Raw genomic sequence first — 24,626 nt, 5'->3', positions numbered from 1 at the left:
ACACAGTGTTTACACTCCCATTTCAGAGTCCAAACTGAGTAATGTGCTCACCGCGAGCAGTCGTTTAATGTCACAGATGTGATGTGACATAACTATGGAAGCTACTCACTGTCTGCTTGTGCAAAGATTTAAGGAGACAGGCGCCCACTTTCCAAAGTACCGGGGGGTGCTCGACCCCCAGTTCTGCCCTGGCTCTGCACACGTTCCACCCCTTCCCCCAAGTCCCCAGCCCCACCTTGCCTCTTCCTGTCCCCCCTCATTCCCCCCCCTATTCTGCCTTCTCCTCTGAGCACCACGTCCTTGCTCCTCCCCTCTCTCCCCAGAGTCTCCTGCATGCCACGAAACAACTGATCACGGCGGGTGGGAGGCATGGGGAGGCGGAGGGGGAGGTGTTGATGGGCATGGCCTCCGGAGGGCGGGAGGGGGCTATTAGGGCTGCTGGTGGGTATTGAGCATGGAGACGGATGGGAGATGGGGAGAGGGAGGAGTGAGTATGCGGCGCACTCAAGGGAGGGGGTGGGAAGGGGCAGGGGCTTTGGGGGAAGGAGTGAAGTGGAGCCAGGGCCTGGGGCAGAGCTGGGGGTTGAGCACCCCCCAGCACACTTGAAAGTTGGTGCCTATAGCTCTAGTCCCGGGGTCGGCACCTATGCCAGGAGACACATTAACTTCTGAAGAGCTGCATGCAGCTCTGGAGATGCTGGTTGGCCACCCGTGTCCTAGGAGCACGGCGGAAGACAGAGGTCTGCTTAAGAGGGGTATTCTGCCTGTGTAGGGGGATGGACCATGTGTAAGCAGGAGAGAGAATAGGCAGACTCTGCCCACCCTGACACAGAATCTCAGAAAGGGTGAGCTGAGACTGGGTGTGTGTGTGTTTGAGAACTTACGTTTTCAAAGATCGGTGACACTCAAATGCTTTAACAAAGTCACTGTGGTTAAGAAATTCCTTTGCTTAGCTTTAGCTCCTTGCTCCTTTCCTGCTATGTCATCCCTGAAATCCCTGTCCTTCCCTAAACTAGAAGCCCAACATACCTCCAGCCAAGGTGGAGCTACGAGAGAGCGTGTAAGCAACTGAGGTGCTTGGAGGTCTCAGGCCTGGTCTACACTAGGAGGTTGTTGAATTTAGCCGTGTTAAATGGAATTAACCGTGCATCCGTCCACACAACAAAGCTATTTAGTTCGACAGAGGTCTCTTTAATTCGATTTCTGTACTCCTCCTCGACGAGGGGTGTAGCGCTAAATTCGACATGGCCATGTCGAATTAGGGTAGGTGTGGATGGAATTCGATGCTAATAGCTCCGCGAGCTATCCCACAGTGCACCACTCTGACGCTCTGGACAGCAGTCCGAGCTCGGATGCTCTGACCAGCTACACAGGAAAAGCCCCGGGAAAATTTGAATTCCTTTTCCTGTCTGGCCAGTTTGAACCTCATTTCCTGTTTGGACATCGTGGCGAGCTCAGTAGCACTGGCAACGATGCAGAGCTCTCCAGCAGAGGTGACCATGCAATCTCCGAATAGAAAGAGGGCCCCAGCATGGACTGATCGGGAAGTCTTGGATCTGATTGCTGTGTAGGGCGATGAGTCCGTGCTTTTGGAGCTGCGATCGGAAAAAATGGAATGCGAAGATCTACGAGAAGATCTCCAAAGCCATGACGGAGAGAGGCTACAGCCGGGATGCAACGCAGTGCCGCGTGAAAATCAAGGAGCTGAGACAAGGGTACCAGAAGACCAAAGAGTCAAATGGACGCTCCAGATCCCAGCCCCACGCATGCCGTTTCTACGAGGCACTGCATTCCATTCTAGGTGCGGCCGCCACCACTACCCCACCACTAACCGTGGACTCTGAGAATGGGATATTGTCGACGGCCGCTTCTTCGGAGATGTTAGCGGACTGGAAAGATGAGGAAGGAGATGAGGAGGACGAGGCAGTCGACAGCGCTTACAACGCTGATTTCCCTGACAGCCAGGATCTCTTCATCCTCCTGGAGATCCCCTACCAACCCTCCCCAGGCGTTAACCCAGACCCTGAATCAGGGGAAGGATCAGTCGGTAAGTGTTTTAAACATGTAAACATTTATTTTGAACAGAACAGGAATGTTAACAATGGGTTTTTCATGATTAGTTTGCCCTAGGCGCTTAACGTTTTAGTCCTTGGCAGTGCAGCTACTGGAAAATAAGGTCTATATGTCCGGGGATGGAGCTGAAATCCTCATGGGACATCTCCACGAAGCTCTCCTGCAGGTAATTGGAAAGCCTTTGCATGAGGTTCCTGGGGAGAGCGGCCTTATTGTGTCCTCCGTGGTAGGAAACTTTTCCGTGCCAGGCTATCATGAAGTACTCTGGGATCATTGCCTCGCAGAGCATGGTGGCATACGGCCCTGGTCTTTGCTGGCTTTCACGCAGCATGCGGTCTTTGTGTCAGAAATCCTCATCAGAGTGATGTCACTCATGGTGACCTGCTTTGAATTAGGGGAATGTTAGTATTGGGACTGCTTGCCTATTCCTTTACATAACTGTAACCGGCGGTTTACAGCCACGCAGTGGAGGCGGGAGAGGGGCAGCATACAGGGATCTTTCCCGGGGACAGCCACAAGAGGGATGGGACAGGGGCAGAGTTCATGCTGGCCGGATTGCCGGCAGCAGGAACTGGCCAACGCTAGGAGCATTGCTTTGAACATGAAAGGAGGGCACTGCTATAAATTAAGCTTTAAGCAGCCAAAAGTCTACGGCTTACCATGTCAGGCTGCTACCCAAATTCCGCTGTCCTGCCCCGCTTGTCTGATGTCCAGTGCAAGACCCCAGGTACTGAACGCAAAGGCTGAAAATTAGACCTTGTCCTGAGTGCGCATGTGATAGGTGCCGTGCCTGGTCTTCTTCACAGAGGAAGACTATGTTCATTGTTCACAAAAATGTATCTTTGTGAGGAATTCACTCCCTTTTTCCAATCCCACAGCTGCAAATATCTCCCGACCTACCCCGGCATCCTCCTCCCAGAGGCTGACGCAGATTAGGCGGAAAAAGAAAAGGACACGGGACGACATGTTCTCAGAACTTACGGGCTGCTCCCGAGCCGAGGCAGCACAGCAGACACAGTGGAGGGAGAACATGTCGCAATACCAGCGATCACACAGCGAATGGGAGGAGAGGTGGCAGCAGGAAGACCAGCAGGCGACTCAAACGCTGCTTGCATTAATGAGGGAGCAAACGGACACGCTCCGGAGCCTTGTGGATGTTCTGCAGGACCGGAGGCAGGAGGACAGAGCCCCGCTGCATTCTCTCTCTAACCGCCCTCCCCTGCCACAAAGTCCCATACCCCCATCACCCAAAGTCCCAAGAAGGAGGGGCGGCAGGGGCCGTGAAAACAGTCACTCCACCCCTGCAGACTGCTCAAGTAGCAGAAGGCTCTCATTCCCAAAGATTTGATAAGTCCTTTCCTTCCCGCCTCACCCAAGCCCCCGTCCCAGTTTCATCCCCTAACTGTGTAGTTGCTAATAAAAAATACGTTTCTGTTAATTACTGTTTCTGTCATGTTCTTTTAGAGCAGAGTGTGTTTGAAGGGGGGGAAAAGGGGTTGGTAATTGGAGAGGACCGTCACCTTTACCAGGGTACAGACACAGGGGCAGGTTCAGCAGAAGGTCACACACACATTGCAGTCACTAGGCACCCTGGTCAGTCTGGGAGGTGGTTTTCATGTTCTGTGGGGGGAGGAGGCTATGTGACTTTGTAGCGGGGGAGGGCGGTTAGAGATCTTATGCAGCAGTCCTTATCCTGGATCACAGAGCCACGCAGCAGGGGATCTGTAACTGTCCTCCCCCGCCACAAAGTCACATAGCCCCCCCACACAGAGTCCCGATAAGGAGGGATGGCAGGCTCCGTTGAAACAACCAGTCCACCACTGCGGACCGGTCTAGGAGCAGGAGCCTGTCATTCCTCGAGTTTAGAAGCGTTCTTTCCATCACTACGCCCGCTCCCCACCACAGTCTGCATCCCAGTTTCAACACTTTACTGCAAAATCCGTAATAAAGAAAATGGTGTTAATTAACAAAGTTCCATTTCTTTTATTTTTAAACGTGTGTTTGAAGGGGGAGGAACGGGGGGAACGGGGTATGTAACTGCAGAGGATAGTCAACATTAAGTGGGTAAAGAAATGGGGGCAGGTTCAGCTTCTCTTTAAACAAACTTAATAGTCACAGGTTACCCTGCTCACTGAGGAACCTAGCTTTCAAAGCCTCCCGGATGCACAGTGCGTCCCGCTGGGCTCTTCTAATCGCACGGCTATCTGGCTGGGCATAATCAGCAGCCAGGCTATTTGCCTCAACCTCCCACTCCGCCATAAAGGTCTCCCCCTTGCTGTCACAGAGATTGTGGAGCACACAGCAAGCTGCAATAACAATGGGGATATTGGTTTCGCTGAGATCCGAGCGAGTCAGTAAGCTTCTCCATCTCCCCTTGAGACGTCCAAAAGCACATTCCACCACCATTCTGCACTTGCTCGGCCGGTAGTTGAAGAGTTCTTTTTCAGTGTCCAGGGCGCCTGTATAGGGCTTCATGAGCCAGGGCATTAGCGGGTAGGCAGGGTCCCCGAGGATCACTATAGGCATAGTCACATCCCCAACAGTTATTTTGTGGTCCGGGAAGTAAATACCTTCCTGCAGCGGTCTAAACAGACCAGAGTTCCTGAAAACACAAGCGTCATGAACCTTGCCCGGCCATCCGACGTTGATGTTGGTTAAACGTCCCCTATGGTCCACCAGTTTTTGCAGCACCATTGAAAAGTTGCCCTTTCTGTTAATGTACTGGCTGGCCTGGTGGTCTGGTCCCAGGATAGGGATGTGAGTTCCATGTATAGCTCCACCGCAGTTTGGGAATCCCATCGTGGCGAAGCCATCTATGATGACCTGCATGTTTCCCAGGGTCACTACCTTTGACAGCAGTAGCTCAACAATTGCGTTGGCTACTTGTATCACAGCAACCCCCCACAGTAGATTTGCCCACGCCAAAGTGGTTTGCGACTGACTGGTAGCTGTCTGGCATTGCAAGTTTCCAGAGGGCTATGGCCACTCGCTTCTGGACGGTCAGGGCTGCTCGCAGCCGGGTGCCCTTGCACTTCAGGGCGGGAGACAGCAACTCACAAAGTTCCAGGAAAGTTCCCTTACGCATCCTAAAGTTTCGCAGCCACTGTGATTCATCCCAGACCTGCAGCACTATGCTGTCCCACCAGTTCGTGCTTGTTTCCCGGGCCCAGAATCGCCGTTCCACAGCATCAACATGACCCATTGCCACCATGATGTTCACAGCGCGGGGTCCCGTGCTTTGTGAGAGGTCTGTGCCCCTCTCAGACTTAATGTTCTCACTGCGCTGCTGTAGCCTCCTCGCCTGATTTCTCAGCATCTGACTCTGAAAAAGGTGGATGATAAGGTGCAAGGTGTTGACAATGGCCATAACTGCAGTGATGGTCGCAGCGGGCTCCATGCTCGCAGTGCTGTGGCGTCCGCGCTGTCACTCACCAGAAAAGTGCGCGAAGTGATTGCCCGCCGGCGCTTTCAAGGAGGGAGCGCGGGAGTGACTGTTGAATGACGACAGTTACCCAAAACCACCCTCGACACATTTTTTGCCCCAGCAGGCATTGGGAGCTCGACCCAGAATTCCAATGGGCAGCGGGGACTGCGGGAACTGTGGGATAGCTGCCCACAGTGCACTGCTTCCAATGTCAATGCTTGCCCCGTTAGTGTGGACTCACAAAGTCGAATTACTGTCCTAGTGTGGATACACACGTTCGACTTTGTAATATCGGTTCCACAAATTTGCTTTAAGTAAAATCGAACTACTCTCATAGTGTAGACATACCCTCAGACATTGATTTCAAGGTCTAAGACTGCTGAACAGTGGCGCTCTCCATCCCAAGGAAGGGTGTCAGACCACAGGTCTGACCCTGAGAGTGTGCCCTCCCAGAGAGAGTCCCAGAGCTAGGAGGAATGACCAAAAAATGCTACCCAGACCAAGTTGGCCTTGGAAGCATGTGGCATCCAGAAATTGGGTCTATGCATGACAGACTGGTGAAGGGGTACTGGGCCAGGTTATCTCTTAAAGAGATTCCCTGGCTTTTACTCTTAGGAATAAAAGATGCTTCCACTGAAGCCCCTTTCCTCCTTGTCCCCTGTGGTAGCACATGTCACTACTGATGCATCATTGAGTCTTTTCTAAAGTGTTAATATTGATACATAGGTGGGTGAAAAATATTTAGAATAACGACTTGCCATATTTGTAGCCTTGCAGAAGAACATCTTAAAATTGTTACAGGGCCTGCCCATCAATCGTTAAAGTAATACACCAGTGGGCAAATCCAAAGAAAAAATAATTGCTGATTTAATATTTGGGGTGGATGGGAGGAATGTGGGACAGTTCTGTAATTTAGCAAGGATACAGGTTGTTGAAAAGATGTATGTCCATGTAAACAAGTTATTGAATCATACATTGAGGGATAAGAGAAAAATTCAGTACTTCTGCTGTGGAGATTTCATGATTAGAAGTCTTATTTTATAAGCCACTTTTTTGTAAAACCCTAAAGAAGATGTTTCTGTTTCTAATAATTGTGCTTGGATGTGCTGCTTTAGTGCATCTGTGCCTCCCTTGTTTATTAATAGCACTCATAACTGAAAGGTTAGAGTGACATACTGATCTGCAAACTGATTGAGGAAGCTATTCAGGAATGTATTCAGTGTGTTTGTTGCTTTACCCATAGTAAATGCTAACCATGCAGGCCTGGTTACCTTGGAGATCTTGGTTATGAAACAGACCTTTAGGTAAATAGAAGCTGATACAATGATGGGATTGATTTTTAAGGGAAGAACACCTTCTGACCCTTGCCACCTTCTAAGAGAGCTTCTTTAATATTTTATATTACAGTTAGTCGATATGCAGATTGAATTGTATTTGAAAGAAAGCCTGGCCATACAATTGAATAATTTAGAATGCCCTCACCAATTCTATTTATTTTGTCTAACTGCTATATAGCACTCATCACCATGATGTCTTGGTGCTAGGGTATAGGCATAATATAATTTAAAAAAATAAAGGCAACATATATTTCATTTTTCAGATGGGTAATGAGCAATTTTTCTATGCTACTGCAGTTGCAAGACTTTATATGTAATTTTAAGATATTGGTAGTCAGCTTTCTGTGCATAAAATAGACACCTGTTTGTGAAGATTGATGTTTGTTTTCCTGTTAGTAATTGCATATATAAGAAATCCATTGTATCTGATGCTTACAATCGGTAAGAAAAGAAAATGCATCAGATAGAATGTAAAGTTTTACATATCAAGATGTAAAATCCCATTGTACTTTTTTATTATAACACAAAGCTTTTGTTTGAGTGCTTGAAATGTCCATTACAGTGTGTGTGTCACTGTGTACACATGCGTGCCTTGTGCACTGGTGTGGAAGAATTTTCCGTACTAGTAGGGGCAGCCATGCCTGCAATCTTATGTCCCTTGAGCTCCAAGCTGAGGGTATAAACAGCGGTGCTGCCCTGCCCATCCTTCAGTTCTTTCTTATAAGCCTGAATGTTGTTCAGAGAGTGCTGTCAGCTTGATTCCTCCTGTGAAAATGCCTTCATGGTTAGTTGTCTATCTGGTTATAGTTAACTGCACTTGTTTTGGGGTCCCTTTGGATCCTCTTTCATTTTTTTCCCCTTTTCTTTTTCCCCCCTCCCCCAATAGATTGTGGGCTCCAGACTGTGCCCTCTACTTGGGAAGCCTGTAACAAGGCCTTCCAGCCCTGCTCCAGGTGTGTCACACTGATGTCCGTAAGTGATCCTCACTCTTGCTGTTTTGAAGTGCTTGGGTGAGGATCACATCAGGATGGGTGTCCAATTTTCCAGGGCTTCAAGACAAGGACTAAGAAGCAAAGAGAACAGTATCCCAGATACATTCTCATGGAGGTCGCCCTTTGCCTGGCATCAGAACCACTTGTGTTGGATCAAGGGAGTCCCTCCATTACTCCTTCCAGGAGTGGTCCCATGGCCTTATAATCTATGGACATACAGGAGGAGAGCCCCCCTCACTGGAGCAGACTTCAAAGATGCACAAACATTCTGAACACCCTTGACCTCCAAAGCTTACAAGAAGGATAGCTTTGAGATCATCAGAGTCCTTGGTATGGGACTCCTCTGCTATAGAGGTTAGCCATTCTGATACCGAAAATAGAGAGCAACCTTCAGCCTGCCGCTTCCCAGTACCACAACCTGGTGACTCTCTTAGAGCTGAGTCCTTGTCTCTGGTACCTGTTCCAAGACCATCGAGACCAGCTACTTCCTTGACACAAATGGTGGAGCCATCAACCCTTTTCACAGTGGGGCAGAGACCCCTTGCAGTACAGACCACTCTGGGGCTTATTCAGCTGCAAAAGATCTGCTGAGCTTCTTGGTACTGCTCTTGCTGATCATCCAGACCCACAATGTCCTGCTAGGGCAGTTGCCCATGGTGCCCATGTTGATGTCCATATCTGTATGTGTTGTGGCACTGGTGACTTCAAGCCCAATATTGCTTCCCTCGATCCCCTAATACCACTCCAAGATCACCATAAACCACTCTGCCTCAGATCATGGTACTGATAGCCAGGAAGCCCCTGATGTTGCCACCAGTATGTCTCATCATAGATCACAGTCTTGATCTCAGACGTTGACAGCTGGTATTGCACCACCCTGGCTTACAGAGTCCTGAGAGTGTGAAATGGGTTCCTACATTTCCTACTTCAGAGAATCCAGGGCATCCTCTCAGCAAGTTTGCCGATGACACTAAACTGGGACGAGTGGTAGATACGCTGGAGGGTAGGGATAGTATACAGAGGGACCTAGACAAATTAAAGGATTGGGCCAAAAGAAACCTGATGAGGTTCAACAAGGACAAGTGCAGAATCCTGCACTTAGGACGGAAGAATGCCATGCACTGTTACAGACTAGGGACCGAATGGCTAGGTAGCAGTTCTGCAGAAAAGGACCTAGGGGTTACAGTGGACGAGAAGCTGGCTATGAGTCAACAGTGTGCCCTTGTTGCCAAGAAGACTAATGGCATTTTGGTCTGTATAAGTAGGGGCATTGCCAGCAGATCAAGGGACATGATCATTCCCCTCTATTCGATATTGGTGAGGCCTCACCTGGAGTACTGTGTCCAGTTTTGGGCCCCAACTACAAGAAGGATGTGGAAAAATTGGAAAAAGTTTAGCGGAGGGCAACAAAAATGATTAGGGGGCTGGAGCACACGACTTATGAGGAGAGGCTGAGGGAACTAGGATTGTTTAGTCTGCAGAAGAGAAGAATGAGGGGGGATTTAATAGCTGCTTTCAACTACCTGAAAGGGGGTTCCAGAGAGGATGGATCTAGACTGTTCTCAGTGGTAGCAGATGACAGAACAAGGAGTAATGGTCTCAAGTTGCAGTGGGGGAGGTTTAGGTTGGATATTAGGAAAAACTTTTTCACTAGGAGGGTGGTGAAGCACTGGAATGGGTTACCTAGGGAGGTGGTGGAATTTCCTTCCTTAGAGGTTTTTAAGGTCAGGCTTGACAAAGCCCTGGCTGGGATGATTTAGTTGGGAATTGGTCCTGCTTTGAGCAGGGGGTTGGACTAGATGACCGCTTGAGGTCCCTTCCAACCCTGATATTCTATGATTAATTTCCCCTCTCATCGAAGTCGTGCTAACAAGAACAGGTTGAAGGCCTGGAGTCCTGGTGTAGGCACAACTGGTGTCTGGTGCTATATCAGCCCCACCATTGGCCTTTCTGGGTATCATGGGAGATGTCACCAATGTCCAGGTCCTTGTCTCCACTGCTCTACTGAAAGACATCCCCAAGAAGGGAAGTCTCCGCATCTGATACCAATGGACTGTTCAAAGTCAGTACTGAGCAGCCACTGCATTACAGAAACATGCCTCTCAAAGATGGAGGTTTCACCTGGTCATGATGACAGACCACTTGATGTTGGTAACGAGCTTCTGCTGGGCTCCAAAGATCAGGACTGCCCGCTGCCTGTATTAACTGTTTTCTACGTTGACAGTTCAAGACCACCTTCAAGATGATCCTAGCCTGCTGCCTCTGAATGCATCATCCTTGTCACCACTCGAGGCTCTGGTACCAAACACACCTAATGATTTTAAGTCCTGCTAAGAACTCCTGAAAAGGATGGCTATGTCCTTTGGTATACAAATAGAGCTCGTGGAGAGAAAAACCTCACAAATTCAGACATTTTACCCTCTGCCTCAAGTTGTCATCCCTATAAGTCAAAAATGTAACACATTAAAACCTTATGGGGAAATTCCATCATCCATCGTGCCTGTGGCGAAGTGTACGGAATGCAAGTACCAGGTTCCATCACATGGGTTCTAACAGTTTTGTCAGAACCCCACCAGGCTCCTGGGATTGTTAGCAGTAAATGAAAGATTTGCCAAGATAGAGCAAAAGCTACACTGTAAAGAAAAGGATGCAAAGGATTTTTGGTAGAACGGTTTATTATGCTGAAGGTTTATAGCTCTGCATAACTCACCATCAGGCCCTTTGACCCGTTATAACTAAGATGCTATGTCCAGGTTCATCAGTAAACTACCTGAAAACTTCAGAGGCAAGTTCCAATTCCTCCTGGTGAAGTGTTGACGGGTTGTAAAGTTTGCTTTGCAGACTTCCCTGGATGCTGTAGACTCAACTGCCAGAATAACCGTGATGCTGCTTGTTATGGCACCAATTGGGGATTTCTGTGGAAGTACAAGTGATATTGAAGATCTCCCCTTCGAAGGCTGTGCTTTAGTGTCCTGAAGACTGATGAAACATTACATATGTTAAAAGATTCCAAAGCAGTGTTGAAATTCCTGTATAAACCAGCCACCAAAAGAGCAAAATTTTGACCTCTGTTTCAACTGAGGCAGTAGTAGTCTATACCTAGACAAGTAGACCAGTGTAGGCAAAAACAGAGGCAACGAAGGAGGAGTGGTTATTGAAAACCAATTTAATCACATATAGGGTCCTTCTAATCTGAAGAGATCAGTCATGTAGCCAGGTTAATATGACTTAAGATCTTAACCAATAATCACACGGCTGCCAATCCTTTAGTAACTAAAATCTAAAGGTTTATTAATAAAAGAAAGAGTTAAAATGGTTAATCATATACATGCAATAATTACAATGTTCTTATCAGGTTTGTGGCAGTGATGTTATAGACTGCTGGCTTGTAAGGTGTCTCTGCTAACTTCAAAAGATTGGACCATCTTCAGTTCATAGTTCAGTATGCACCATTTAGTCATAAATCCACAGTCCAGAGAATTAGGGCAGGAAAGCGACAAAATGGAGTAATTCCAGGGGTCTTTTAGACCCACTGCCATGTGTCTGGAAATTTTCCATTTTCAACAAAGCTCACAACGCAGTTTGTGGAAAGTCACTGGGACAAGATGGAATCCAGGGTGACCTGAGCATATCACAACTCTTTCCATGTCTTGATGACGCACTGGGGGGGAGCCATTGGCCCCTTAGGCTTGGTCTACACTAAACCCCCAAATCGAACTAAGGTACGCAACTTCAGCTACGTAAATAACGTAGCTGAAGTTCGAAGTACCTTAGTTCGAACTTACCTCGGTCCACACGCGGCAGGCAGGCTCCCCCGTCGACTCCGCGGTACTCCTCTCGTCTAGCTGGAGTACCACAGTCGACGGCGAGCACTTCCTGGTTCGACTTATCGCGTCCAGACAAGACGCGATAAGTCGAACCCAGAACTTCGATTGCCAGCCGCCGAATTAGCGGCTGGGTGTAGACATACCCTTAGAGGCTGAGGAATCTGCAGGAAGAGGCTGAGGAGTCTGCAGGAAGAGACATTTGGGTGAAATGAGTCTCTTCTATGGCCCATTGTGAGAGCTAAGTGTCTTTAATAGGTCATCAAGCTTAAGTAGTCCATTCACTAGACTGGGTGTAAACTACCTTGGGTGTTACCGCAGGAACAAACACATTTGAAATACAGATATATAGACAATATTCATAACTTCAGATACAGTGATACATAGATTTAAACAGGATAATCTTATTTAGCAATTTTTAACTTTCCATTGATACCTTGCATGATATACTTTGCACAAAATTTGTTGCAATTGTCTAACTGTGGCAATATCAATGATATACATGGTCATGTTTCAGTCATACAGCATCACACTTAGTAAAGGCAGAATGACATTTAGGCACATTCCTGGCTCCTTTTTGATGGAACTGATACAGAGCACTGACTTGCATCTGAAGAAGTGAGGTTCTTACCCACGAAAGCTTATGCTCCCAGTACTTCTGTTAGTCTCAAAGGTGCCACAGGACCCTCTGTTGCTTTTTACAGATTCAGACTAACACGGCTACCCCTCTGATACAGAGCACTGAGTGTGGGGTTTGGTGTTTTTAAATTATTCTGTAGCTGAAGAATCATAAAGGGAAAACCAAACACAATTGCATTGATCATTGGATGCAGAATAGAGCTTTCACCATTAAATTTCAAATATTAAACTATGTAATAAATACAATTTAACAGGAACATCCAAACAGGTTACACTGTTGGAATTTCTAATATGATAGATGGCAGTTTCTGAACTCAAACATTGTTGCATCCAACATGGACAAATTCTGTATTAGATTTCGTTTTGATAAAGAGGACCTGACCACAGTACTAAAAATCTGTGGTTGCGTAGGTGCAAGTTATCTTTACTTACATTTGTTGAGCGCAAACAGAATAGAGTCTAAATCAGTAATATGTATACAAGGTGTCTTAAAAAGAACAATTTCAGAAAGCGGACAACAGTTGAGCCAGATTAGCTGGAAGAGAGAATTCGAACAAAGAAGTGTGAATAATTGGGAATGATTTAAGTTTTTAATAACTGCCCAAAAATCCACAGTTCTAAAATTGACAGATGACTATACTGGTGGGAAAAAAACTGTTTTCAAGGGGAAGTGAACGCATCTCTCTCTCTTTAACAAATGGAATAAAGTGATGTTGATAAAAATTAATACAAGTTAGAAGCTAGAAATTGTAGAAATTTGATAAAGCAAAAAGACCAAAGAAGAAAACAATGGCCAGCAGAGTTGAGGACAATACGTTTAAATGTGAAAACTGAAAGGAATCCTAAGAATGACACTGGTTCGTTATTCAGTCGAAATGGTAGAATTGTTAATAATGTAGAAGAGGCAGAAATGAGATAGAGATGCCCGTTCTGTATTGGGGGGGAAAAGCCAGACAATGTAGTCATGTCGTATGATGAAATACTTTCCTTTCCAACATTAACTGAGGAGGCTATAAACAGCAGCTACTAACGTTAGATATTTTTAAAACATTAGGTCTAGACCACTTGTATATGAGAGTTTAAAAGAGCTGGCCAAGAAACTCTGAAGTGTTGATGATTTTTTTCACTAAGTCTTAGAACATTGGAAAAATTCCAGAGGATTGGAAGAAAGGTAATACAGTGCCAGAGTTTAAAAAGAGTAAATGGGATGACCTGGGTATCTATAGACTGGTCAGCTTGACATTAAAAACTGTATCAAAATGCATGCACACAAGAGGCTGAATTAAGCTTGCACAGTCCTATCCAAATCCTTTCCCCACCATATCATGTATGAAAAGACTGATATCAGTTACTGTTTGCTTGCTTGTTTTCTATCCATCACTTTTTATACAGAAAATTTAGCTTTCTGTATAAAACAACTTTTCTAGAAAGTTGAGAAACCGAATGCATTTCTTAATAGGCCAGTTAAAGTTGGTTTTAATTTCTAAATCAATTTAAAAAAAATCTTTGAACATCTGACCAACTGGCTTTCCCATGGTGTTCTCAATCTTTAAAACTCTGATTCTTGATTGGGTTAAAATCTGGACTGTTTATAATAGTTGATTCATTAATGAAGGAAAATAACTTGTTCTATCCCGAGCCCGTCTGGTTTGTTGTGGCATTAAAGTATATGAACCTTTGACAAAGGATGTGTGTAAGCTTCTGGAAGGTGTGATTTTTTTTTAATTATTATTATTAATCCAGAGTAACCTTTCAGTATTTACAGTACCAATTATTTTTCTTTCAATAAAGACCTAGTGTCTGGATGAAGTAGAGAACCCACAATTCACTGTTGCTTTGAGCAGGCAGCCTTGATAGTACTGTATAATATTTGGAACAGCTGTCCACTGTTTATTAGATCTGCATATAAAGGAGATTTTGAGACTCATTTGAAGTCTGATCCCTTCTTGATCATTAAGTATCAACACAGAGGACTAGACTTGATGACTTCTGTATTTTTGTGATTCTATCCCCTAGCACTTCTTATGAGAATAGAGATGTTAACTTTCACACTCCCAGTTAAATTCCAACCTGGGCTATTATAGTCTAACTAAAATGTTTCTGCAGCTTTAGTTAAATATGATTGCGATCAGTTCAGTCCTAAACAGTCTAATGTTGCTGAGAACTGAAACATGGAAGTGGCTTCATCTCAGTAGTGGATGAAGTGTTCCTGTGTTTGTACTATATGTCTATTTCAGTTTGTAAAGTGCTCTAAGATGAAAGATAATTTCTTAATATAAAATATTTAGCATGTTGGTGGTGATAGATGTAAGAGCTAGCTATAAAATAGAATTAGCTTGTTTTGTACCATGCAGTTAAATTTGAAATGTGGGTATATTTTGTCTGATTTAGCAGAGGTTATTAGCAGAGAAGCTGGTGAACAGATTTCTTAATCTAAAATTGGGTGTAATAAAACAACTGTTCATGAAATATTTTATTCATATCTAATTCTGTCAACATCTCATTGCTTTTTGCTTATAGGACACTGCCTTTCGAAAGCCGAGAGAAGTATTCAGGCTACCTTCAGACGTGACAGCTTGTGATAATCGCCTTTGTGCATCAATACACTTTTCATCTTCTACCTGGGTTACCATTTCAGACGGAACAGGAAGTTTGTTTCTTATTAAAACGGGCAAACGTGGAGATGCTGCATCTGAAAAGTGGGAGGTAAGTTTTGCTAAAATATTAGTTTTTATAAGTGTCGTTCTCATACTATTCCTGTTTTAGGATTCAATCTTGGAAAGAGCTGCACACTTTTCAGAGTAGTTCATACATTTATAAGCCCAGAAGGGACCACTGTCATCTAGTCTGACTACCTGCATAATACAGGCCACAGAAGTTTCCTGAGTTAGTTCCTGTTTGAGCTAGAGCATGTATTTTAGAAAAACATCCAATTTTGATTTTAAAATTGCCACTAATGGATAATCCACCACAACCCTCAGTAAGTTGTTTCAGTAGTAAATTACACTCATTGTTAAAAATTTGGGCATTACTTCCATTCTGAATTTGCCTAGCTTCAATATCTAGCCATTGGATCGTGTTATACCTTTTATCTGTGTAATTAAAAAGTCCATTATCAATTTTTTTTGTTTGTTCCCCATGTAGGTACTTATAAGTTATGAACTGTGATAAAGTTATATCTTAACCTTCTTTCAAGGGCGGCATGTGGAGACCCATTTGGGGAGGTTAGACCCTGAGCAGATCTGTAGTTGGTTGTCATCCTGTGTCTAGCTGATAAAGTCCTTGCACTCCCCGACGCTATACAGACGATCCAGCTCCTCTTGCAGCTTTCTTACCTGTTTCCTGAGGACTCCACCAACAGACATCTGTCACGCTGGCTGGTTCTTCCCTCCCCCACCCCCCGCCCCACCTCCCTCCTGGCCTGGCTTTCGTTGGCAAGGGCATGCAGGCTGAATTCCCAGCAAGGCCTGGGAGGAAGTCTCCATGGTCGGGATGCCTGTGTGGCGGCAGGCCCCACGGGCAGGTAAAGAAGAGCTAGCGGTGTTTTGACAACACGCTGTTTTTCTCCCATAGCAGGTTCTTCCATTTAGAGTACCAGCTGGAGTACTAGTATCAAGAACTGTTGCAGAGGATGGTGGTAAAACTTCAGATTCCATTAGAAGAAGTTCAAGATACTCTTGGATATCCTGCAGCCCACTAGATCATTTTGGGCACCTCTTCCAGTGAATGAGGCCGTTATGGTACTAGCCAAAGTGGTATGCCATACATTGGCAACATGTACCCCACCTCTAAAAGGGCTGAGAAGCGCTACTTTGTGCCTGCAAAAGGGGCAGAATTCTTGTCACCCATCCTGCCTCCCCAACTCACTAGTAGTACAAGCAGCCACGGAAGGATCCAGGCAGCAACGTTGTAAGACCACCCATGCAGACAAGGGAGCTAAATTCCTTGATCTTCTGGGGAAGAAGGTATTCACACCCACCAGCTTCCAGTTCAGAATCTTTAACTACCAGGCTATGTAAGCAAAATACGATTTTATGAAGTATTTGAAGTTCAAAAATGGGTCCTGTCCTGCTGGGGGAATTTAATTCCCAGCCCTTGTTGAGGAAGGTAGACTTGCGGATAAAACCTCACTGCACGCTGATCTATAGTGACTGCAGCAGTAATGCATTGAGAGTCACTGCTTCACTCTTCGGTTTCCCAGGAAGGTCCAGAACACCACTGAGGGTTTTACTTCGGTGAAGCCAATCTCTCTAACAAGGACATCCCTTCACACCTTGGGCATTTATACTCCTGCCCCAAAGAGGAAGCATCATGAACAGATATATAAGCCAAGGCCTCTTCCATATCCTTTCTACCACCAACAATCCTATGAACTGCCACGTAAGCACCAAACGGTGCAGAAACCAAGGTATGGAGCTGTGATGTTCCCCTCTGGTATTATCTGGATCGGTGATCTGCTAGGTCACTTCAATCCTCAACTCTGGAAGCCAGCCTTACCCTGCTCTGCTGTGAGACCCCCCACTCCTGGGCTGTTCACGCACAGCCTTTGGCATGTAAGCTGCTCCTTGGATTGTGCAACCGAATGACACTAGCCAATATCTCCGGTCCTAAACACAACCCTAGGAACCTCAGTCTTGCAGTGTCCAGTTATTGAGTTTGTCAATTTAACAAAGAAATTGATAATGTACCAGGCTTGTTATCCCAAGGGGAGTTTTTGACACGCTTCAAACCAAATGCGCTGCTTCGGGTAGAATAAACAAACAGATTTATTAACTACAAAGATAGATTTTAAGTGATTATAAGTCAAAGCATAACAAGTCAGATTTAGTCAAATGAAATAAAAGCAAAACTCATTCTAAGCTATTCTTAACACTTTCAGTGCCCTTACAAACTTAGATGCTTCTCACCACAAGCTGTCTGGTTGCCCTTTAGCCAGGCTCCCCTTTCATCAGCGCTTCAGTCATCTGTAGATGGAGGTGGAAGAGAGAGGAAGCGCGTGGCAAATAATTTCTCCCTTTTATCATGTTATTTCTTTGCTCTTGGCTTTGTCCCTCCCCCCTTCAGAGCCAAGAGAGCATTACCTCATCGCAGTCCCCAACTGACCAAAGGAAGGGGGGTGACTCACTCTAGAGTCCAACCGATCCTTCTTTGTTGCCTAGGCCATTGTTCTTTGTTTCTGTGAGGCTGGGCTGGGTTTGTCCCATACATGCCCTGATGACGTGTGAACTGCTCCTCTGTTCTTAGAGAGTTTTTGCCTGGGCTTGCTTTAAGCCACGAGGAACATTTTCAGCCTCATAACTATATACATGAAATTATAACCTATAACATTACCATAACAACAATGCTCAGTACATCAGGAGCCTTCCGAAGACACCCGACGTGGCAAACTTTGCATTAGATACCACACAGTCATATTATAAGGATGAACATGGGGGTGTAGGGTGTTTCCATGAGGTACAGAATGTCACAGCAGCCCCATTCTTCTTGACAATAGCCACCCAACCTCATCTACTGGCTAAAAGTTACTTTTGACAGGACGCTTGAGTTGCACACCATTGCAAGGATGCGATCCCCACCTGTTTCCAAAGTCAGCTTCGGTGGCCAACTAGTGTACTTTGCCTACAACTGGAGAGCTACAACAATGGACTATTTGAAGTACGCCTTCCTTCCCATCCTGCTACTACCCCAGGTTCTATGGAAGATTAATTTTGACAGAGCACGAGTCAATCTCATCACACCCAATTGTCCTAGACAGTTGTTATTTCTGGACTTCCTACAAATGTCAATCCATCAGCATTCAGTCCTTCCTGGACCTGCTAACTCAGGCAAATGGTGGGATCAGACCTTCCAGCCTGGACTCTCTTCACCTCATGGCTTAGACCTAGAGCGTTCATGTTTAGAAGCTGTATAAACTACACTTAATCACCGCAGGAAAGATTCTACCAGAAAATATTATCTAGCCAAATGAGGTATTTCTCTACCTGTGCACGATAGAATCAGTTATATGGGTCAGCAGGTATTCCTGCTATTTTAGACTACCTCCTCACTCTCATTATGTCAGGTCTTTCTATTAGCTCTCTGTGAATCCATCTAGTAGCAATCAGTATGTCAGGTACAACTATTTTTACTCTCCCTGTATCTACCAGATTTATATCAGTAGTGAAGCCAACACTGCAGTGAGACCTCAGTCTTGTATTTTCAACACTTACAGGCTACCTTTCAAACCATTGGCCATGTACTTGATGTCCTACCTGTCTATGAAGGTCATGTTCCTGTCACAGTTATGTCTGCCAGTAGAGTAGGGAAGTAGGGGATCCTCATGACTGATATCATATGCTATATTTTATAAAGAGCAGGCATCCTTTTGCCTCCACCTGAAATTTATCCTGAAGGTAATTTCTGAGTTCAACATAAACCAATTGATTAATTTACTTGTATTCTTTCCAAAGTCTCCTACTTCTAGTGAGAAGAGATTTCATTCTCTCAACATCAGAAGAGCATTGGCATTCTACCTGCAAAGAGCAAAACTAGGCTATCATGTAGACTGTTTGTTGCTCTAGTTGAGTGAACATGGGGACAAGTGATATCTGTTCAGAGTCTCTCAAAGGGGATTTCTGTCTGTATCCTCCTTTGCTATCATTTGAAGCATTTTCCTCCTCTGGGCAGGTTGAGGGTCCATTTCACAATAGCACATGTGAACTCAGTAGCATCTCTTCGAAAAATGCAGATGCTGGATGTTTGTAAGATGGAAACCCGGAGTTCCATTCGTGCTTTCACAATACATTATGCTTTGATTCAAGTCTTTTCTGCTGACACAGCCTTTGTACTGCTTACTAGTCACCCACATGTGGAATACACATAGGGATCAGCACTTGAAGAAGTAATCGAGGTTATTTACTTGTATGGTCCCTATTTGCATTCCATTACCCATTCTCCTTGCCCTCTGCTTCGGATCATGCTTTGATTCCTGGGAGAGAAGATTCCTGGGACAGGCAATCAGTCCGCACCTCCTCTTATATCCTGGGTGCAGAGCACAAGGAGAGCCAGGATTCAGGCGCAGACCAGTGCATGCTAGTTGCAAGATTTTCCCGTCTCAAGTGCATGGTGCGCACACGTACCCACATGTGGAATACAAATAGGCACTATACATCTCGGAAAACCTGCAGTTACACATAAGTTAACTTTCATTTATCTGGATCTTGCATGACACTTTGACAGTGTGGATAAAGGATACTGTAGAATATTCTTAGAAATGTGTTATAGTCTGGGGTCTCTCTCAAGAGGACTCATCCTTGTTTGTTGTACTCTTTTGGAGCATGCCTCCCAATACTGTTCCATAATTAGTTGCTTCCTAAAATGTGAGATCTGATTTTGTTCACAACTTATTCCCTCTGACTCTGAATTTATATAGATAGTTAAGTTTTAATACACACAGTAAATGGGATTTGTAAACATTGTTCCAAGTAATTGCATTTATTTTAACACTACTAATAGTGGTTTTTCTAACAAGTAGTTAAGCATGGAGAGGAAACTATTCAGGAATGATATGTCCACCCAAACCACTTTCCTTCCTTTATTCCCCAGATGCATATTTTCCTTAAGAGTTTCTCAAAAACCATACCTGACTACATTTTCTGGAAAGGCAAGGTTTTGTAGCATAGAAACTGAGCTATTTTGCCTTCCATTTCATGGCAAAAGTTGTAATAGCACTTTGGCTATCTGAAATATTGATTAAGATTTCAGGCTCTTTTGAAATGCAGTTGAAGCAGCTGTGTTGTATATCTAATCAGCAGGTCTTGTTGCTTTTTGTTGTCCTAAACAGTAGCCTGCTACCCTCCTCAATCCTTTGTGAAGCATGACACTTACTAAAAATGAGGTGCAGGGAATCTTTGACCCATCTCTATCTAGATGTATCTTTGCTTGGGCAACCAGGAAGATAACTACATGCTGGCATAGCAACAGTAGTTTAGTAGTGCTAGCATGTAAAGGAGTGATGGCTATATGACAAAATGTAAAAACAAGTGGCACAAGATCATATAGTAGTAGGTATTATAGCCCTACTAAATCAATACACTTCTACATCTTTCACACTGAAACAAAAGGTTAGTGTCCTTAGAAGTAAATTACCTCTATTAAGCTGTATGCTAGTTTTCTTTAGCATCTTTTTTTCAGGTCAAACTGACTAGTAATGAACTCAGTTTTCCTGAGAACTAGTGCTGCGTAATCACTTGAGCACTGATGATGATAAACTCTGAATTACAGAATGTATCTATATGCTACATTGCTTACTGTTTATATCTAGGACAGCCACATGCTTTGTGCTTCCCAGAACATGAAGTTAAAAATATTGTCCTCAAATAAAAACATGAGAGGCTCTAGTGGAATAACAAAACTGCAAATTGCATCACTCTTAATCATTATTTATCTTCCAGAAGGTTTGGATTCTGTTCCCCACTTAAAGGAGACTTGGCCAGTTTGGGTTTATACACCTATTCTGGGAATAATATCCGCTGTATATTACTTTAAACTAGATATCTCTAAGCTTCAATATAAAAGAAACATTAAAAATCTAATCTCTGAGTGTCCCTAGTCTTCTGGGTCTTTTAGCCATCCGTCTTTTTGGATCAAACATATGTAAGAGAATAATTTCTATTGTCCTCAAGAGTGCATGAGAAGTCTGTAAAAGGAATATAGCCTCCCCTTCCCTCCTATCAACCTCACACATAAGGCTAAAGGAGTGATAGCTCCTGCCTGCTCAGCTGGCTACTCTAGGCCCCTCCATATTTTTCCTAGAGGTTGTTATTTCCAGCTTCTCCCCAATCTAACCCTGCTAGTGTATTAGTAAAGTAGTGTCACTGGCAAGGAATCTGAGAAGCAGCTTGTAATTTGGAAAGGAGGAGTCTAGAGTCAGAACAAGCTCTGTGAAAGTTTGAAATTAAATTACCTTGCATGGATTGTTAGTGACACAAGATCATCCCTTTCTGAACTACTTCTCAGACTTCTTGCCGCTACTTTGCTTAAACACAACCATACTTGATTAGATTCTGGAAATATGCAACTGGGCTACACTATTGTCTTTGGTTTATTTAAAAATATTATATAGTTTATTACAACAACTGAGAATCATGCAAGAAAGTTCTTCAAATATGACAGTTTAAAAAAAAAAAGTGCTTGTCAAATTGGGAAACCAGAGTGCCATTCAACTATGTTGCCAACCTGGAAAGGCACACTCGAAGACACCACCAAGAGGAGTATGCTGCATTTGCTTTAGAAAAAAAAATGCAGAATAAAAATCATAAATGATGACAACATGCATGCAATTCTGGTGAACCCACATCAAGAAGTCTACTATAACACAAGGTATTTTGGACTCCGTGTTCACAACTAAGGCAACGACAATAACTTTTGATGAACCTGCCTTACTGGATGCTTGTCTAGAATTAATCACTGTAAATGGAAGACCATTTAAGCAAGACCATTTAAGCTAATGGAGAAGTCAGGATTTTGCAAAATTGTTGACTGCTTACTGGAAGGCCTGGGGACAAAACTGAATGCTGAAAGTGTACGAGACAAAATTGCCACTGTAGTAGCTACCATTCAGGAGGGGATCAAAAAAAAAGAAATTGAGGGATGACTAATTTCATTGGAAGTGGATTGTGCCACATAATTTGACTGATCCCTTTTAGGGATTAACGTTTGATATATTATTGCAGGACAATTTGTTCTTCCGACTCCAGCATTTAAAGAGATCAAAGAAAGACACCTCTGAATATTTAAAAATCTGATTGTTAAAGTGGGTTGGTATGTATGAAATCACCCAAGCCATCCATTGTAGGCAGTATTACAGGTAATGGAACAAACATAGTGAAAGCAGTGAAGATAATGATTGAGGACCAGGAAACTGAAAAAGCAGAACAACAAATTCTGAATAAAGAGCAAACAGAGTTTACTTCTTTCAAAAAGAAGATATGGACCAGATCAGAATGATTTGATTCATGTGGTTGAAGAAGCTGTATTTAATATTTCTGCTGAGGTCATGGGTGTAACATTGAAGGGAGTTTACTGTTCTGCCCATACACTGCAGCTTGCAGTTGAAGACTAATTGAAGGAATGTACAATCTGGCCTAATTCATAAAGCTCAATATGTCTGTGTTTAAAAAACAAACAAAAAATCTGAGGAAACAGGCGATGATGCTCGTGCCTGTTGCCATAACTGCAGATTCTCCATATGTAGATTGGCGCTTCTGGAGTAACGCCTCAAGCACAGACTGGTGGGATCACATAATCATGTGGATCTGGGATGACCTGCAGTGGCTCCCAGAACTTTTGTATGAAGAAGTAGACATTCTGGTAATCAGCTTGCCATGACCCTTCAGCGTCCAAACACATGCATGAGGAGGCCATGTGAGCTCAGACGTGGGTCTCTATTGCCACCAGAGAGAAGTCTCCCCAGCCTGTTACAGGTCTGTGGCTAACCAGTTAGGTGTTGGCAAGTCAAGAGATAAGGTGGTGGTTGTGGAGGCTTGTGAGGCAATCATGACTGTGATTTACCTAAACAGGATGGGCGTTAGCAATTATTTCAGGAACATTGTTGGCTTTGAGAGAATGTGCTTCCCAGACTGACCTGGGGCTATTGAGGGGACTTATGTGCCCAGAATTTCCCCTCTGCAAGGAACACATGAGTACATAAACCACAAGGGTGGTTCATTTTGCAGACCCTGGACAACCAGAGAGGCAAGGTCATAGACACCAGCATAGTATGTACTAGCAAGGTGCACGGTGCCAGTGTTTTCTGGAGATTGAGACTATACCTTCATGAACAAGATGGGACATTGTTTCTACCAAATGATATTGTTATAAATGGAGTAACTGTTACCACTTTATTCTAGTGGACCCTGCTTACCTCTTTTTGCCATAGTTTATGAATCTGTAACCTGATTGCAGAAGGCCTGGCAAAAAGAAGGTTCAACTACCTGTTCAGTAGCTGAAAAATGGTGATGGAATGTGGGATTAGCAGATTGAAATCAAGATGGCGCTGCCTTCAGAATTGTTTGGATGCCGATGTTATCAATGTTGTTCACTTTATTGTGGCCTGCTGAGCACTGCTCAATGTCTGCTAAGCCAAAGCTGAGCAATTTCACCAGGAATGGATCCAAGACACTGCTGGTCCCTGTCATTACTGGAACAGTATTCACGTGCACAACAGAACTCAGAGATGCTTTGTGTGCCCACAGAATGGGTTTGTATGGTGCCATGGATGATGGGAAATGACATAGTATTTATAATTGTGCCACATTCATCTCACAATTTCTAGGACTGAGGTAGTTCAAGAAGATTATACCCTGTGTGTGTGCGTATGTCTTTATATGTGTGTGCCACCATTACTGATAGACTAGGGACAATTGTTGCTTGTTAAAATTCATTGACTGCTTATTCAATGTGAAGCACCATGGAACAATGGGTTTTCTCCATCTTGTGGGTAGGTGCTTAAGGAGGTAGTCCTCCTGTTTTCTAGTGTGATTTGGTGGTCTGTAGCAGACACCAAATAGTACGTCTTGTGCTTTATTTGTTATGACATTGATCTGTCAGCATGCAAGATCATTTTCTTCCAAGTTGTCAGTGACTTGGAAATCAGTAATCTCATTTTTAACAGTTTGCCATTCTCTTTCCCCTTCTGTGCACTCCAGTCTTCCTAAGCAGGTTATAACCATTGATTTTAACATTACAGTCATGCCAGTCTTCTCACCAGACTTCAGCCGTACCAACTAGGTTGAATTTTTGTTAATAAATGAGCAATTCTAATTCCTTTTGTTTTAATACACTGGTTCCTGGTATAGATGTATAGGTAATTAAAACATTCCTATCTTCATGTCCTTTTTCGTCTTGATCAATTTTATCAACATTTTGATACTGTGCTAAATAAGTGCTTGTTTGACCTGAGACAGAATAAAAAGATATGGTCTCCAGAACCAAAGTTTCTATTACTGTAGCTCCCATCTCTGGATCAATTTAAATGACTCAGGCCTGGTCTACACTAGACGTTTATGTCGAAGTTAGCGCCGTTACATCGAATTAACCCTGCACCCGTCCACACCGCGAAGGTATTTAGTTCGACATAGAGGTCTCTTTAATTCGACTTCTGTACTCCTCCCCGACGAGGGGAGTAGCACTAAATTCGACATGGCCATGTCGAATTAGGCTAGGTGTGGATGGAAATCGACGCTAATAGCTCCAGGAGCTATCCCACAGTGCACCACTCTGTTGACGCTCTGGACAGCAGTAAGAGCTCGGATGTTCTGAACTGCCACACAGGAAAAGCCCCGGGAAAATTTGAATT

The 24,626-nt window shown here is 44.3% G+C and overlaps 1 protein-coding gene across 1 annotated transcript in view; it reads left to right on the top strand.

Moving 5' to 3' along the window:
• Window positions 1-24,626, top strand: part of NUDCD1 (NudC domain containing 1) — a 124,151-nt gene that overhangs the window by 39,791 nt on the left and 59,734 nt on the right. Inside the window, exon 3 of the mRNA XM_034759585.1 lies at window positions 14,810-14,995. Coding sequence (XP_034615476.1) covers window positions 14,810-14,995 — 186 coding nt within the window. The remainder of the gene's footprint in view (window positions 1-14,809; window positions 14,996-24,626) is intronic.

Source organism: Trachemys scripta, chromosome 2 (genome assembly GCF_013100865.1).
Source record: "Trachemys scripta elegans isolate TJP31775 chromosome 2, CAS_Tse_1.0, whole genome shotgun sequence".
Classification (NCBI taxonomy): domain Eukaryota; kingdom Metazoa; phylum Chordata; order Testudines; family Emydidae; genus Trachemys; species Trachemys scripta.
The sequence above is the reverse complement of the archived record's forward strand: the minus strand, read 5'-3'. Positions and strand labels throughout refer to the sequence as shown.